At 32.2% G+C, this 14,231-nt stretch overlaps 1 protein-coding gene across 1 annotated transcript; it reads left to right on the top strand.

The window, feature by feature from the left end:
- Nucleotides 1-3,400: 3,400 nt before the first annotated feature.
- LOC111637908 (zinc finger protein 501-like) lies at nt 3,401-13,978 on the top strand. Its single transcript, XM_023383511.1, has 4 exons — nt 3,401-3,440; nt 6,273-6,412; nt 9,280-9,394; nt 12,726-13,978. Exons 1-4 carry the CDS (start codon nt 3,401-3,403, stop codon nt 13,868-13,870), a joined length of 1,440 nt encoding a protein of 479 aa, XP_023239279.1. The 3' UTR covers nt 13,871-13,978.
- Nucleotides 13,979-14,231: the final 253 nt, after the last annotated feature.

The following is a 14,231-nucleotide window of genomic DNA, read 5'->3' as shown; positions in this document are numbered from 1 at the left end:
GATAATCGATGCTCTACTGTATATAAAAATATTTATAACAATGTCTGAAATGTTATCAATTTAATATACCTAAGTATTCAATGAAGACTAAACATAGACAAAAACAAAAAATTGCATCTAAAATAGTACAGTAGAAGCCGTTCTTCAGGCTAAGCCTTAATGCTATCCCTATCTCCTGTGGAGGAATTTCGAAAAATCCCTTCTTAGCATGCATTTTTATGATGTACCCTACTAAATTTCACTACTTTAGGTTCAGCAATTTGCTCTGGGCGATGATGAATCAATCAGTCAGGACAGGTAATTTTATATATTTAGATATAAAAAAAGTAAATTATAAACAGTTTTACATAAATACCTCTTAATTAATATATAGAAATATTTAGGGGAAGAGAGGGCAGGATGGAAGGTTTAACTTTATGATGTAAAAAAACGTAAAATAACATAATATAAAGCTTTTATTTTAATCAGTCTCGACAGAGATCTTAGATGGTTAAAAAGTTGTGTAATTAAAAATAATAATAAGTATAAAATCTGTTAGGAATCATGAAGTAAAAACGTCAAAAATTCCATCTTGCCCTCACCCTGAAGGCAAGATGGAATACATAGGATATCCCTACATTTTACAATTGACACACAAAAAAAAACATCCATCTTTTGTGTCTGTACATAGTTCATGTGCCCAACCACAACACACTGGACACTGTACCCAGTCCTCTGTGGGAGGTTCCACGTATGGTTCTCCACATAATACACAAAACCTTCATCCATTGCCATCTGCAGTTTCTTCAGTCCAAGAACTTCTGTTGCTCTTTCTTATATACTTGTTCACCATCTAAAAACAATTACAACCTCAATTAGTTAGATAAATTGAAAACAGAAATCAAAATAATTGTGTGCGGGTAACATGGAAACTATTCCATCTTGCCCTAAAATGCAATTTTCCATCTTGCCCAAATGCCCATTTCCAATAATAATATCAATGCTTTAAAAACACTTGAATTTTTTCCCTCTTTAAATATCAATTCATTTAATCTAACCCTAATAGGTACTTTGTATAAAAACAAAATAGTAATACTTACCTTGTAGGTATAAATAATAACACTGCAAAAGTCCAATGATTGTGTAATAATCTGCTGTGAAATAAGAAATACCTGAACATGTCACATTTAATATTTATTGAGTAAATTAAAACTTACTTTTTTCACTATTTATGAAAAATACTACCTTTTGTTTATCAAATAAAGCATACTAGAAGAACAGATATTAAAAATAAGTTATTTCACAATATGGAATTTTCATATTTTAAATTTAAGTAATGTGTCAATTAAGTCCAAGATATAGGTTTTAAACAAAATTTTAAAATTTGTAAATAAAATGAAGACATTAATTTATATTTCTAGCTCAGCTTTCTATGAATAAATACTACAATGACTTTAAAACTGTTTTTAACCATATCAAATACATAAAATGTCAACATAAATCTGATAATTTTAAAGTAAAACAACCGAATATTTGGTAGAACAAACATTAAACTAAATATATTTCCAAAAGAAATTTGAATTTAAATTTTTTTGAGGAAATATGGATGAATAAAACAATTGTATGAATTTTTATTTAATTTTTGTTACATATGTTATGTTAAGTAATATCTTTATTTAAAAGGAATAATAAGAGAATTATTTTGTCTGTGATAGGCAGGCCTGTCTTTGGTACATGAGAGGCCCTGGGCCAAGAAAAGCTTGGAGGCCCCCTTAAGGAATTCGTTATGGAGGGTTAATGTTTGTAAATTTTTTCAATTAGCTTTCTCTGCTAACTAAAGTTGATTCTAATTTCATTTCTTAATTTGTCAGAAAATTGTGTTTTAAATTGTTATACAGTGGGTGATCAGTTAACAAACAGTTCGGATAGTGAGCAAATTGGATAACAAACACTTTCACGAAAGATTTTTATGATTGGAGAACAAACACTTTACTGAACAAACATAAAAAGAAGCAATGGAAAATAACGAATACCAATTGATCTATCCTTATCTTTGGGTAACAATTCGAAACCTTTCAGAGCGCAGGAGACATGAACATTGATGCTCAACTGATACCAATCGGACAGTATAATATTCCTCCGAATTTTCAAACTCTCCCTTATAATTCCAGCTTTTTGTTTACCTTTCTGACAAATAATTTTTTATAGTATTCGCAAGACTGTCAGACAGGCACTTGTTAAGTTTTGCATTGGGGTTTATTTACGAAAGGTGAAAGTTTAACTGTCTAATTGGATATTCATTAACATTTTAATACCAAATTTCGAATTACATCAGGGCCTTGCATTTAAATAATTTTTTGTGGGCTAGTTGATTTCTGTTCTCTGAATTTTTGTAAGTGTTTTTCTGAACTTTTTATTTAAAAAATAAACTGATAATATTATGGAGCCTAAAAAGAGGAATGTCAAGAACTGTGCTCACCGTAGAAACCAAGTAAGAGATAATAGCCAAGGTAGAAAGTGGGTACAAGATGTCTGATGTTACTAGTGTGAGTGCCAGGGAGGTTGGGAAGTCCTCTCCTTCCGGCCACAGATCGGTGACCTACTTTCTTGTCAAGGATGGTGTTTCATTCAGTTACGCGAGCGGAGGAGAGTTGAAGGGGTCGACGATAAGACATTGGCTAAGCTGAGTAACGACACCATATAAAAAACAAAACAAGAGTTTATTAAGCTAACTAAATAAAATCTTACAAAACTCCTTAGACTTCGCAGATGAGAGAGAGAGCTTACAATAATAAGCGTTCATACCTCTTTGCATATACTAGTGGGATATTTTCCCGTAATGTCGTCCAAATGGGTTCGGAGCGGTGACATAAGTATAGGTCGGCGACGAAAGTGTAGGTCTGCGATGGGAGTGTAGGCTGCGATGAAGAAGGTGATGTCTGACTTCGACTTTCGGCGATTCCCCCGAAGAGGGGAAGGTGTCTGGCTTTTATACCTTTTTCGGTGGGAAAATTAGTCAGGTGATCAATTGTTTTAGCAGGTGTGGGGTTAAAGGTGGTGATCAAATGACAACAATATGACAAATTTGTCTGTAAGTGTAAACTATGCACAGTTTGATCGTGAGAATGTTTATAGTTAAACAGAAAGAGTTATAAATTTTTCATGCACTTTATATTTTGTTTTTGTAGGTCCAACTTCCTTTAGTTAAAGGAATTTCAATTTACATTTATTAAAATTTTAAAGGGTTACTCTCTTTTATGAAATTATATGCACTTCGAATTTCACTCTAGGAAGTAGTATGGCTTGAACAGGTCTACAGTAGACACAATCTTAGCTATGAAAGATACATCAAGAAGTCTCAAGCCGCTAATGGAGTAATGAAAATCAAATTTGAGAAATAAAGAGCATTTTATAGCTCATAATGGAACCTGAAACTGATCTGACGATAGAAGAACTCTCAAGTGAAGAATACTAAGAAACTCAGCAAGATGTGTTTTCTTTTCAAAAAGAGGAAGACAAAAGAGGACCAATGTTGACATCTGCTACTAAAGTTAATGGGGTTGGGGATCTCTATAATTACAATACTATTAATTACTTTCGAAAAATCCTGAAGAAAAGAGAGACAAATGGAAAAAACATAACTAATAAAAATGCAAGACTGCATACATATGTATTTTTACTATTACATACACATTTTTATTTTTATAGGCCCTTTACTGCTCAAGATGAGCACAAAAAGGCTCCAATAAATAAATGTAGTAAAAAAGTATATATTTTTTATTTTTGGAGTCTCCGGAACAAATTAAATTCCCATAAAAACCTATGGTAAATCGATAATCGGATAACGAACAAAGTCTTGGAACAGATTATGTTCGTTAACTGATCACCCACTGTATTTATGATTAATAAAATTTATCAAACATATCTTTTGATTGTTTACTGTTTATAATAATTTTATTACTTGTTGTTCTATTCAATTTTGTATATTTACGAGGTCTCAAACATCTGGAAGCCCAGTAGGCCCACACCTAAAGACGGGCCTGGTGATAGGCTCACTCTTTATCAAAATTGTATGGTTCTGAAAAGGACCTTTTGTGATAGTCCTAAAGCACTGTTTTATTCAACTAAAATGCTGCTGTACAATAGATCTTCGACAAGCAGATCCTGAAATTGATTGCTCGTTGATGGTTGAAATTTCTTCTTCTGTTTAATTTAAATGATTAGTAATAAACTTCTCCTCTAATCATTGGCCCAATTATGCAAAATTGTTGTGGCTGTTCTCTAATTTAGTTCTCAAACAACTTCCAATGCATGGAAATTGTCTTTTCCAGACCCCAAATAATCTCTCGACAGTATTTCTTGTTTGTGAATGAGCTTTGTTATACCGTCTTTCGGCATGATTCTGAGGATGTAAAAATGGGGTTATTAAATATGGCAAACAAGGATAGCCACTGTCACCAAACAAGTATTTACTAAAATAACCTTGGTAAAGTTTTCTTTCATACTACTATTAGAAAAAAATTCTACTGTTATGCATTGAACCTGGCCACCGAGCAACAATATTTCTAATTTTCATTTTTCCATCACAGATTACCTGAAATATACATTTAAACATGCATCAATTATATATTTTCATCAAAGTCAGCAGTTTGAGATATCAAAAATATTTGATATTTTCATTTATGTCAAAGAAATAATCAAGAATAAAACTGTTTCATAACAACATGTAACAATTTAAAATGTTAGAAAAATATATAGTTCATTGCATATTTAATAGTCATTTAAGCTACAATAAATTACAGTTACATAAATATTTGTGGAGAACAATAAAATTGTATTTTATCGAAATTTAACTTAGATATGTAATTTTCTTAACCTCATAATTAACTAGTATGAGTAATTAGTTATTAAGTAGATAATTAACTAGTAGTAAGTAAAGATGATACTATACGTAAATAATTCTTATCTGGCAGTTAATAGAATAATAGGATTTTCTATTATAAAAAAAAGTTGAGCTCTACTGTTTTCAGGACACTGGATAGGAATATGAGTGCATTCAATTGTCCCAATTATTCCAGGAAAGTTATCCTTAATGATAATATGGAAAAGTCTTGCATAATAGAAGTTCAGATTCTCTTGGAAATACAATTTCGGCATTCTTCGGATGAACTAATGCCTTTGAAATGCTTTGGATGGTTCTGATAATGATATGGTGATAATTAATAAAGAATACAATACATAACTTAATACAAACGTTAAACAAGACCTCATTCTTATTATAAACATCTCTATCACTATACAAAAACTTTTTAAATTTATTTAATAATGATTTGATATTTCTATGCATTTGAAGCTAGAACTACTTAAAATGACTAAGACAGAACCTTTCACGCTTTGTTTCTAGCAAGTTAATCACAGTACAAATGTTTTCGGCCATTTTGAATGGCCTTCTTTAGGTACAATAAGGTCAGTTGGAATGTTGGTTAGCAGATATTCAAGCAGATATTTGTTATTAGTCATTAAACTGCTAGAAACAAAGTGTGAAAGGTTTTGTCTTAGTCAATAATTTGATAGATACCGTCATACAGTAGAGACGTGAACTCCGATAAGATCACCGGCTACACTCTTGAAGCTTCCGGTGGCATAAAATTCTAATGCCATCAACAACTGTTGTTCAATAGTTAATGGCAATCCTCTTCCATCTAGATGCTTAATTTTGTCGCCAATTTGATTTAAAATACAAAGAAATCCAGAGTTAGAAAATCTATACTGAATTTGAAATTCGTCTTCGGAGTAGATTTCTAAGGGATTACTTCGATCTCAAATTACTCTCACTCTTCGTAACCGTCTAGATGAATTATTTTCTTGATTTATCCAGTTTACAATATTTATTAAATGAATAATATCCATTATAACATAAACTTTGCGACCAACAAATGAATATGGCGACTTCTATTCAGGTGCAATGTTGTCTAAACCTGCTATGAAGGGAATCTAGAAAGTAGATCAAATAATTTGTTTCTAATGGCTGTCTAAACTGTAGCAAGCAAGAAATGCATTCTCTGCAATGAAATTTTTCTGAACCACGATCTCTAAATTGTCGTCGACATCTAAATGGTCTCTCTGCAATTGGCTGTGACAGTTGCTCTGTCCTTTGTTGATCATCAGTTTGTCATCCCATAACAAACTGATAAAAAGTGTATAATTTTTTTTAAACATGCTGTATTATTTTAAATAAACTTTTATTTCTTGTCTTATCATAATCTTAACTTACTTTTATAATTTATGTTTAGAATCTTTACTAGAAAAATGCAAGTTGAACATAAAAAAGGAATTGGAATGGAGTGACAGTTTTACAATGAAAGATTTAAAATTATTTTCAAAATGTTTGGTTGTTTGTGAAAGGTTGAATATCAAAATGGAAAATGATGAGGTAAATATCATAGAATATATTCTATTTTTTTCATTTAAAACTTATAGACATCAGCCAGACGTCCAAACAATAAAGTGTTAGTCTATTATAATAGGAGATCAGCATAATATATTGTAGATAAAATGGATCAGGAAATCATTCCTCATCTCTCATCTATGTTGGCTAATACTATTAAAGATATAGTCTGTTTGTACAGAATGAAATTATGGCCATTTTAAAATAACCTTGATGTGTTGGTGGTATTTAGAGATAATGAATAAAATAAGTACATTAAAACCTGTCTGAAATGGAAATGTATCTAAATGGAAATCTTCAGAATGAGCAGTTTTCTGTATTAAATTTTACAATAAGCTCAAGACCTGTCTAACATGGAAATAGAAGAGGTTTTTGGATGGAAAGATGATCATCTTTTTCTGAGTTTTTAACACAATTGCTGTGGCTATTGTTATTTAATTGCATTAGCTGATGATAGAAGACATTTTTATTATGTAAAATGTTAATTTAATGCATATGATTGTTGTTAGTTTTGCAGGGAAGATTTATTTTATCTTTCTGCATTAAAGAGCTTATTTTCTTATTAATGAATTTGGCCAAACTTTGCAGTGGGACAGCTTCTAATCACTTTACAAATAGGTGATTAGAAGCAGACCCAACATATCATATGAATCAAATTGCTCAGGAAAATTTTTTAGGCTCTTATTCAGATGTAAATCTGGATCCTTTAGAGTAGTGGGTTGATACATTTACTGCTTTGGTTATCTAGTTTTTTAATAAAACCTATTATTATTATTATTTAATAATGATATACAGTATTAAATTAATTTTTGTATTGTTTGAAAAGTTAGGAAATTTAGTTTTGAACAGGATAGGATAACAAGCAAGCAGGACCAACTCCATATTTTGAGGCCAAAGCATTAATTGAGCATAGGTTACATATTCATGAAGCTGGTTTTACTTCTTTAAAAAGCCAGTCAGAGATAAATAGAATGTTAAGTGGAAAATATATCAGCCTAGTATTCTGATTAATTCAGGTTTCAGTCTAGATTGAATTATTTAGAGCACTAAGCTGATTTATTTGCCATTTAAGACATTCAGAGATAATGCATTGCTTGTCAATAGTTAAGCATGGATCATAATAAGCTAAATAAATGCCTAAATAGCATTGAATCTCAATGAAAATTAGTGTATAAATATAATTTAATATGAGAACTATCATTTACCCCTTAAAGTTATGTAAAATGCACACAAATATACAAATGAGAACACTGGAAAAAACTGGTGTCTTTCCAGAGAGCTCTATTTTTGCTGAAATGGTACTGTAGATAATAAACAACAGAAAACAGAATTGTTACAATGCGAACGGTACATAATCATGTCCCAAAGAAGACATTTACAGGATTCAGAAAGATTAGTATTAATCATTAAATTAACAGAGTTATGGCCCGATTATTTAAGGCAATTCTTTTGTTATGTTTCCATATACATATTGGGCTTATCGGTGTTTGATATACTTATGATGGATGGTTGTTGAAAGATTGGAAGCCGATCAATCAATTATCAAAGTGGTGAGATTTTTTAGTGTCCATCATTCTGTTATTTCAAGGCTTTGGAGATAATTTCAAACAATAGGAAACATTGTCAGAATATTGGTTTCAGATTGTCCATGGGTGACACCTCTAGAGATGATTGTTATATATGGCTCCTAGCCAAAAGAAACAGTAGGACATTTGCATCATCTCTGCATTTTAGCCTCGTATCATCTGTCTCAACTGTTACCAGAAGGCTTCACAAGGCTGGATTCTATGCCCATCGACTGGCAGTCAATGGGCATAGAATCCAGCCTTGATCTCTAGACAAAGACAAGTCCATTTGAAATTGAGTCAGGAGCATGTAGGCTGGACTCCAGAACAATGTTTTGTTTACAGAAAGACATGCTTTAATGGTGATAGAAAGACTGTCTGGGCTGGGTTTTCATTAGGTGGATGTACCAACCTTCATATGTTTGATGGAGGTACCATTACTTCTCACAGGTATCTGGATGAGATACTGAACCACTATGTCAAACCTTATGCAGGTGCAATCAGAAAAGATTTCATTTTAATGGACGATAATGCTTGTCCACATCGAGCAAGACTGGTTGATAAGAGAATAGAAAGAATGAATTGGCCTGCATATTCTCCAGATCTCAATTCCATAGAACATGTATAGGATATTCTAGAGAAACATGTTTCAGCTATCATACCTCCTCCACAAACTCTTGGTGCCAAACCACTGTTTTGCATTGCTGTCTTCTCACTTATTGCAATTTCTTATTGACAGTATGAGTTCAGGCTGTTGAGCTTGCATTAATGCTAGAGGAGGTCACATTCCATGTTGACTTCAACATTTGTATTCAAATTTCTTTTTTTTTTATTCACAGCTATTGTTACTTGCATTCATCTTTTATTCTTCTGTTAATGTTCGTTCATTGTTTTCCAAATGTATGCAGTGTATACCTAAGTATGTATGTATATGTATGTATAACAACAGTTTTATAAATTTATTTAAGTGGTTTTGAAAAAGTTTTTATGATTTGTGCTTAACTTTGATGGGCAGTGTAATTGAACTGAAATAATGGATCTGATTCCTTATCATCTGGCTGTCCTATTGCAGATCTGATCAAAACTACAATGTGCATGAGGTCTTGATAATGGGAATGGGAATAAAGGGCTCATTTTGTGTTCACAGGTCAGAAAGAGCTAAAAATGAAACAAAAATTACTTTATATAATTGGGTAATTAACAAATATATAATAGGTTTAAGCAATTTATTTTTTAATATTTAAAATTATGAGTATTGACAGAAATTCATTTTATTCTGTTTTCTAGAATGAAAATTTTTCAAATGGAAAAATTTGTAGTGAACAAGATTTTAATTTTTACAGAAGGAAAACCATAGAAAATACTTTAAATTCTTATTTGGATAATAAAGCAAAAGACAAAGGTATGTAGTTTAAGCATGTCTTTCTGTTAAATAAATTTACTATACAAATATTAATAGGATTTTGTGATGTAGCAAAGGTGTTAACAAGTACAACTGATTCATAGCATTGTCCAGTCCTATCTTTACAAGAAACTTTTTTATTTGATCACTTGGTAGAAGTGTAGATAGACTAGATCATAATCATGTCTAGAATGAGAATAAATGAGAGATCATGGACTAGATTAAGATCTAGTCCTGTATTTCTATGATCTTGATGATGATGATATTGAGAAATTCTGTTAGAGTAAATTTTCTTTTGAAGCAAAGCCTGTTGCTTCATCTTGAGTGCCAGTTCGTTAAGGTCATCGTTGCTAAGACTCTCACCATGTGTGAAAACCTGAGGGCCCTGGGCCTAATTTAATAATTTTTATTAAATATGTTTAAATATCAACACAAAATATTACTTCATTTTTTTGAAAAACTAGTGTTTTCGACGTGGGAAAAGATAGATAACAGATGCTACTTCCGTTAAGGGAAGTCTGTACATCCTCTGTTTGTCCCTTATCCGTTAAAAATCTCGCTTAGATGGGAACTATCGCCCCCTCTCTGATTCCCCTTTCATCCGCTCACATGAACGAAGTTCAAGCCGATGATTGGACGAAAATTTTAAGATATAAGGGAATTTAGTCCGAATTCGGGGAGTTCTTCGACAGATCTGAAGCATCTAAACTCCACGCAGTTTTCCTCCTGATGGCCAACGCCATAAACGGAGTCCCATAGACTAAGTCCCGAGTCTACACGTAGAAGTGATATTTTTATATTTGTGCACGAATTGATCTCCCGTAGGAAAGGAATATGAACTCTATCTACAAGGTGTCCTTTACCTACAGAAACGAAGACGACGACAACTAAACAGGTCGTATGTTTAGAATAATTTTGTGAGCTCTCTCTCTCGATCGCGCATTAACATAGAATAGGTTTTAGCCTATAGCTTGTCGCTTAATTGTCGTTCATCGATTATTTGTATTCGTTTTGTTTAGATTTATTAAATTTACTCTTGTTTATTTTACTAAAATGTCTCTTCAAATTTGTTTTGAATCAGATCGCAAACGCGTGTTAATCCGCGTATAATAAGATCGATTAACTGGTGTCAAGGAATCCTGACGAGCATCTGAACTTCGCCGTTCAGATCATTTTTATTTACGCTCTCCTATATAAAACTTTTAAGATCGGATCTAGAGATCCGAAACTCGGAGAACTATTCTCACGGAATAGGCCGATTAAGTGGTACTAACGATCCTTAGTGGAGTTGTACCCCCGGCTAATCTCACACATGTAACAGTAGAAATTCCTAAACATTTTCCTCATTCACATGCCTCATTCCTGTTTCAGTGATGTTTTGAACCCCTGACTTTCCTTCCAGTTTATGCAGATTGTTCCATGCTTCTGGCCTTCCTCCAGACTCAGTTCATACACTGTGGAGTTAATATTAGAAAAGTCTGAAATGAAGTATCTGTTGCAAGCATAATGTAATTTTTTTTAAATTGTCTAATTGATTGTTGGTCTTCACTGGTGCATCCAGTAGAAAATTTTCCAAAAATCTTTATCAATTAAAATTCATCTGTTTATTTATATCCTGTCATGTCATCTATTTTTATATTAATTATGAAAATTATGAATTAGTGGTAACGTAAGGTGGTAATTTTATTGAATTTGTATTGAAAAATTTTTTATCCATTCAGCTTGGCCTAAGAGTAAATCCTGAGTGTGCCACAGTTGGTCTTCATTCTCTGTTTTATGCACTGGGTTCTTAAATGTATGATATAGATATTAGGATTAAAATCTGGTTTTTATCCCCGATCCATTGACTTGTAGCAATGAAGTGGCATTTGATGGAAGCTATATGAATATGAATTTGGAGGATAATGTCTTGGCCACCCTACAAATCTAGACAAAAACTTGAAACAAAATATTATTGAAAAATACCAGTTATATTTTTATGATATTCAAACATTTTTATAATAGAATATGAGCTTAGTAGCAACTAAAACCATAAAGGTTTTAGTTGCTGAAACTTTTAGCTCATTTGCATTTCTTAGGATTGGTCTTATCATAGACATAACTAAACTTAAAATGGCATTTACTAGCTTACAGTCAATGTAATACTTGCTGCTTTATTTTCAGAGAAATGCTGTTCCTTTCATCTTTTTCAACAATACACTTACACATTTTCTTTCTGACATAATAGGTATAACACACTAAAAATATATAACAAAGTATTCGGAAAAGCTAACTAAATAAAAGGACTTCATGGATTATTATAAATAATCGAGTAAATGTATCAAATGATTCATTTTTTAAGTGGGTTGCCATAGAATGCAATATCAAAACTGTGCAGAGTGGTACAAGTCTAAAATGTTATTTTACATGTGTAGAAAACTTAATGATAGACAACATTTGTGCATGAATAGAGAGAACCATATATGAATGCAAATGAATATAGCAAAAACTCTACTACTTGATGTCTAAGGCTGCGTACACACTAGGCGTTTTTAAACGCGCGTTTAATGCATGTTAGCTCGGCATTCAACGAGCGTTTAGTGGAGTGTGCACACTGGCTCGGTTTGGAAATGGACGTGGAAGTGATTGCTTGTGTGTGGCTCCTCTATCGTCCCTATAAAAGACGATGTGTCCCAAAAGCGCGCGATCGAATGTACAACAAAATGGCAGCACATATATCTCAAAGCGCCCGCAAAACACATGTTTTAAGAAAAACCTATAAACGCGCGTTTTGCGGGCGCTTTACGGGCACTTTGAAATATATGTGCTGCCATTTTGTTGTACATTCGATCGCACGCTTTTGGGACGCGTCGTCTTTTATAGCGACGATAGAGGAGCCACACACAAGCAATCACTTTTACGTCCATTTCCAAATCTAGCCAGTGTGTACGCAGCCTAACAGAGAGTGATACACAACAACTTGCAAGATTTTACAAATCAAAGCAATAAAATTAAGTTTTTGGTGAGAAAGATACATACAGCAATTGGATATAGGTGGAGAATGGATGGAAAGTGCTTACTAATATCCAGGCAGAGATATTCGTCAGTATGGAGTATGTCCACCTTGAACTGTGAAGCACATCCTTCATGTTGAGGCAGGCTGATTTAGTGACTTTTTCCAGTTATCACTACTAGTAGCTATGTCTGTTCTTAAGTTTTTGACACACATATTTATAGGAATTTTTAGAAATGCAGTTATTGAGATGATTCCTTAAATCTAGAATAGGAATTAAGTAGAAATTTTTAAAATAATTCTTAATAATATTTAAGAAGTCATATTTTATTTTATCAGGAAATAGACAAAGAAAGAGGTTGAAATGTGAAGCTGACCATGATATTAAGAAGTTTAAAGACAAATATAATAGTTTAAAAGTGAAAAATTTATTATTGAGGCCGAATAAATGTCAATATATATTTTGTAGGGAAAGATTCAGGAGAAAACATTTTCTGAAGAAGTATCTGGTGATTCTACCCAGAGAAAAATTCAAATGTAAGATCTGTCAGATTAATTTTTCAAATAATTTAATATACAGGACTCACCTGTCTATACACTGTGGAAAAAGGTCTTTTGCTTACAGTATTTGCAAAGGAAAATTTAATTTCAATTTTGATTTAAAAAGGCATGGAAAAATACAACAAAAAATATCTACTAGTAACAACAATTATCACTGTAAAGACTGTAACAAACATTTTAAGTTCCAATATATTTTAAAAAATCATCTGAAGCGTCACAACATAGATAAATCTTTCTGTTGCAGTTTCTGTACAAAGAGTTTCAAGACTAAATCTGAATTAATTCAACACCAGATCTCTCATTCAGAAGATAGGCCTCATAAATGCAAAGTATGTGGAAAGATATTTAAAACAAAACCACATTTAGTGAATCACATAAGCACACATTCGGAAGATAGACCTTTTCAGTGCGACGTGTGCAGAAAGAGTTTTAAATTAAAGTCATATTTGTCAACTCATAAAAGACTTCACTCCAATGAAAAGCCTTTCTTGTGTAATTTTTGTGGGAAGCGTTTTAATTTAAGCTCGGGCTTACAAAGCCATAAAAAAATTCACGATTCGGAATTATCATATTCCGATTCCGGATCTAATCCTTATCTTTGCGAGCATTGTGGAAAAAGTTTTACGATAATTTCAAATTTTCGCAGTCATCTGAAGACCCATTGCGATGAAAGGAAGTTTCAGTGTGAAACCTGTGGAAAGTTACTTAAAACAAGAAGAAACTTATTTCGTCATTACCAAAGTCATTCCGACGAAAGGCCTCATATATGCGAACTGTGCGGAAAAGGTTTCAAATCAAAATCTAACTTGGTATCTCATAAAATGTCCCATTCTGATCTACGCTCTCACCAATGTGAGGTTTGTAAAAAGGCTTTTAGAAAAAAGCAAAGCTTAAAATGGCACAAACTAAAAAATTTTCATTAGAAAACTAAATTATTCTGTTTATTTATTTTATTTTTTTGAGATACGAAATTTATAAAGTGCTATTTTTGTACAATAATAAATGCAAAATTATTAATGAAGTGACTTATTTATCTATTGACATGAAATCAAAGTCTTGACATTGTAATCTGAAATATTTATCATACTTAAGTATCATAGATTTTTCATGAATAGGGATTTCTACAAGGACAATTAAACTTCTGTTCAAAATTTCAGTAATGATGATAGAACTACTGTATATGTTAATTACTTCCAATTTGTTTTATTCTCTACATAGCAATGGCTGAGTGGTTAAGTGGAATTGTACTGCTGTGGGGTCCTGGAACTGAACCAGTTTAAAAAA

This window comes from Centruroides sculpturatus, unplaced genomic scaffold, assembly GCF_000671375.1.
Source record: "Centruroides sculpturatus isolate CEXI.00-Female unplaced genomic scaffold, Cexi_2.0 scaffold1089, whole genome shotgun sequence".
In the NCBI taxonomy this organism is placed as follows: domain Eukaryota; kingdom Metazoa; phylum Arthropoda; class Arachnida; order Scorpiones; family Buthidae; genus Centruroides; species Centruroides sculpturatus.
This window is presented reverse-complemented; position numbering and strand designations above follow the sequence as displayed.

Excerpts from the sequence above, each read along its gene's own strand:
- LOC111637908 (XM_023383511.1), top strand. The coding sequence starts at position 3,401 with ATGGAACCTGAAACTGATCTGACGATAGAAGAACTCTCAA. Across the intron at positions 3,441-6,272 it reads GACGATAGAAGAACTCTCAA|AATCTTTACTAGAAAAATGC; the intron begins GTGAAGAATACT and ends ATTTATGTTTAG. Across the intron at positions 9,395-12,725 it reads TAATAAAGCAAAAGACAAAG|GAAATAGACAAAGAAAGAGG; the intron begins GTATGTAGTTTA and ends TTATTTTATCAG.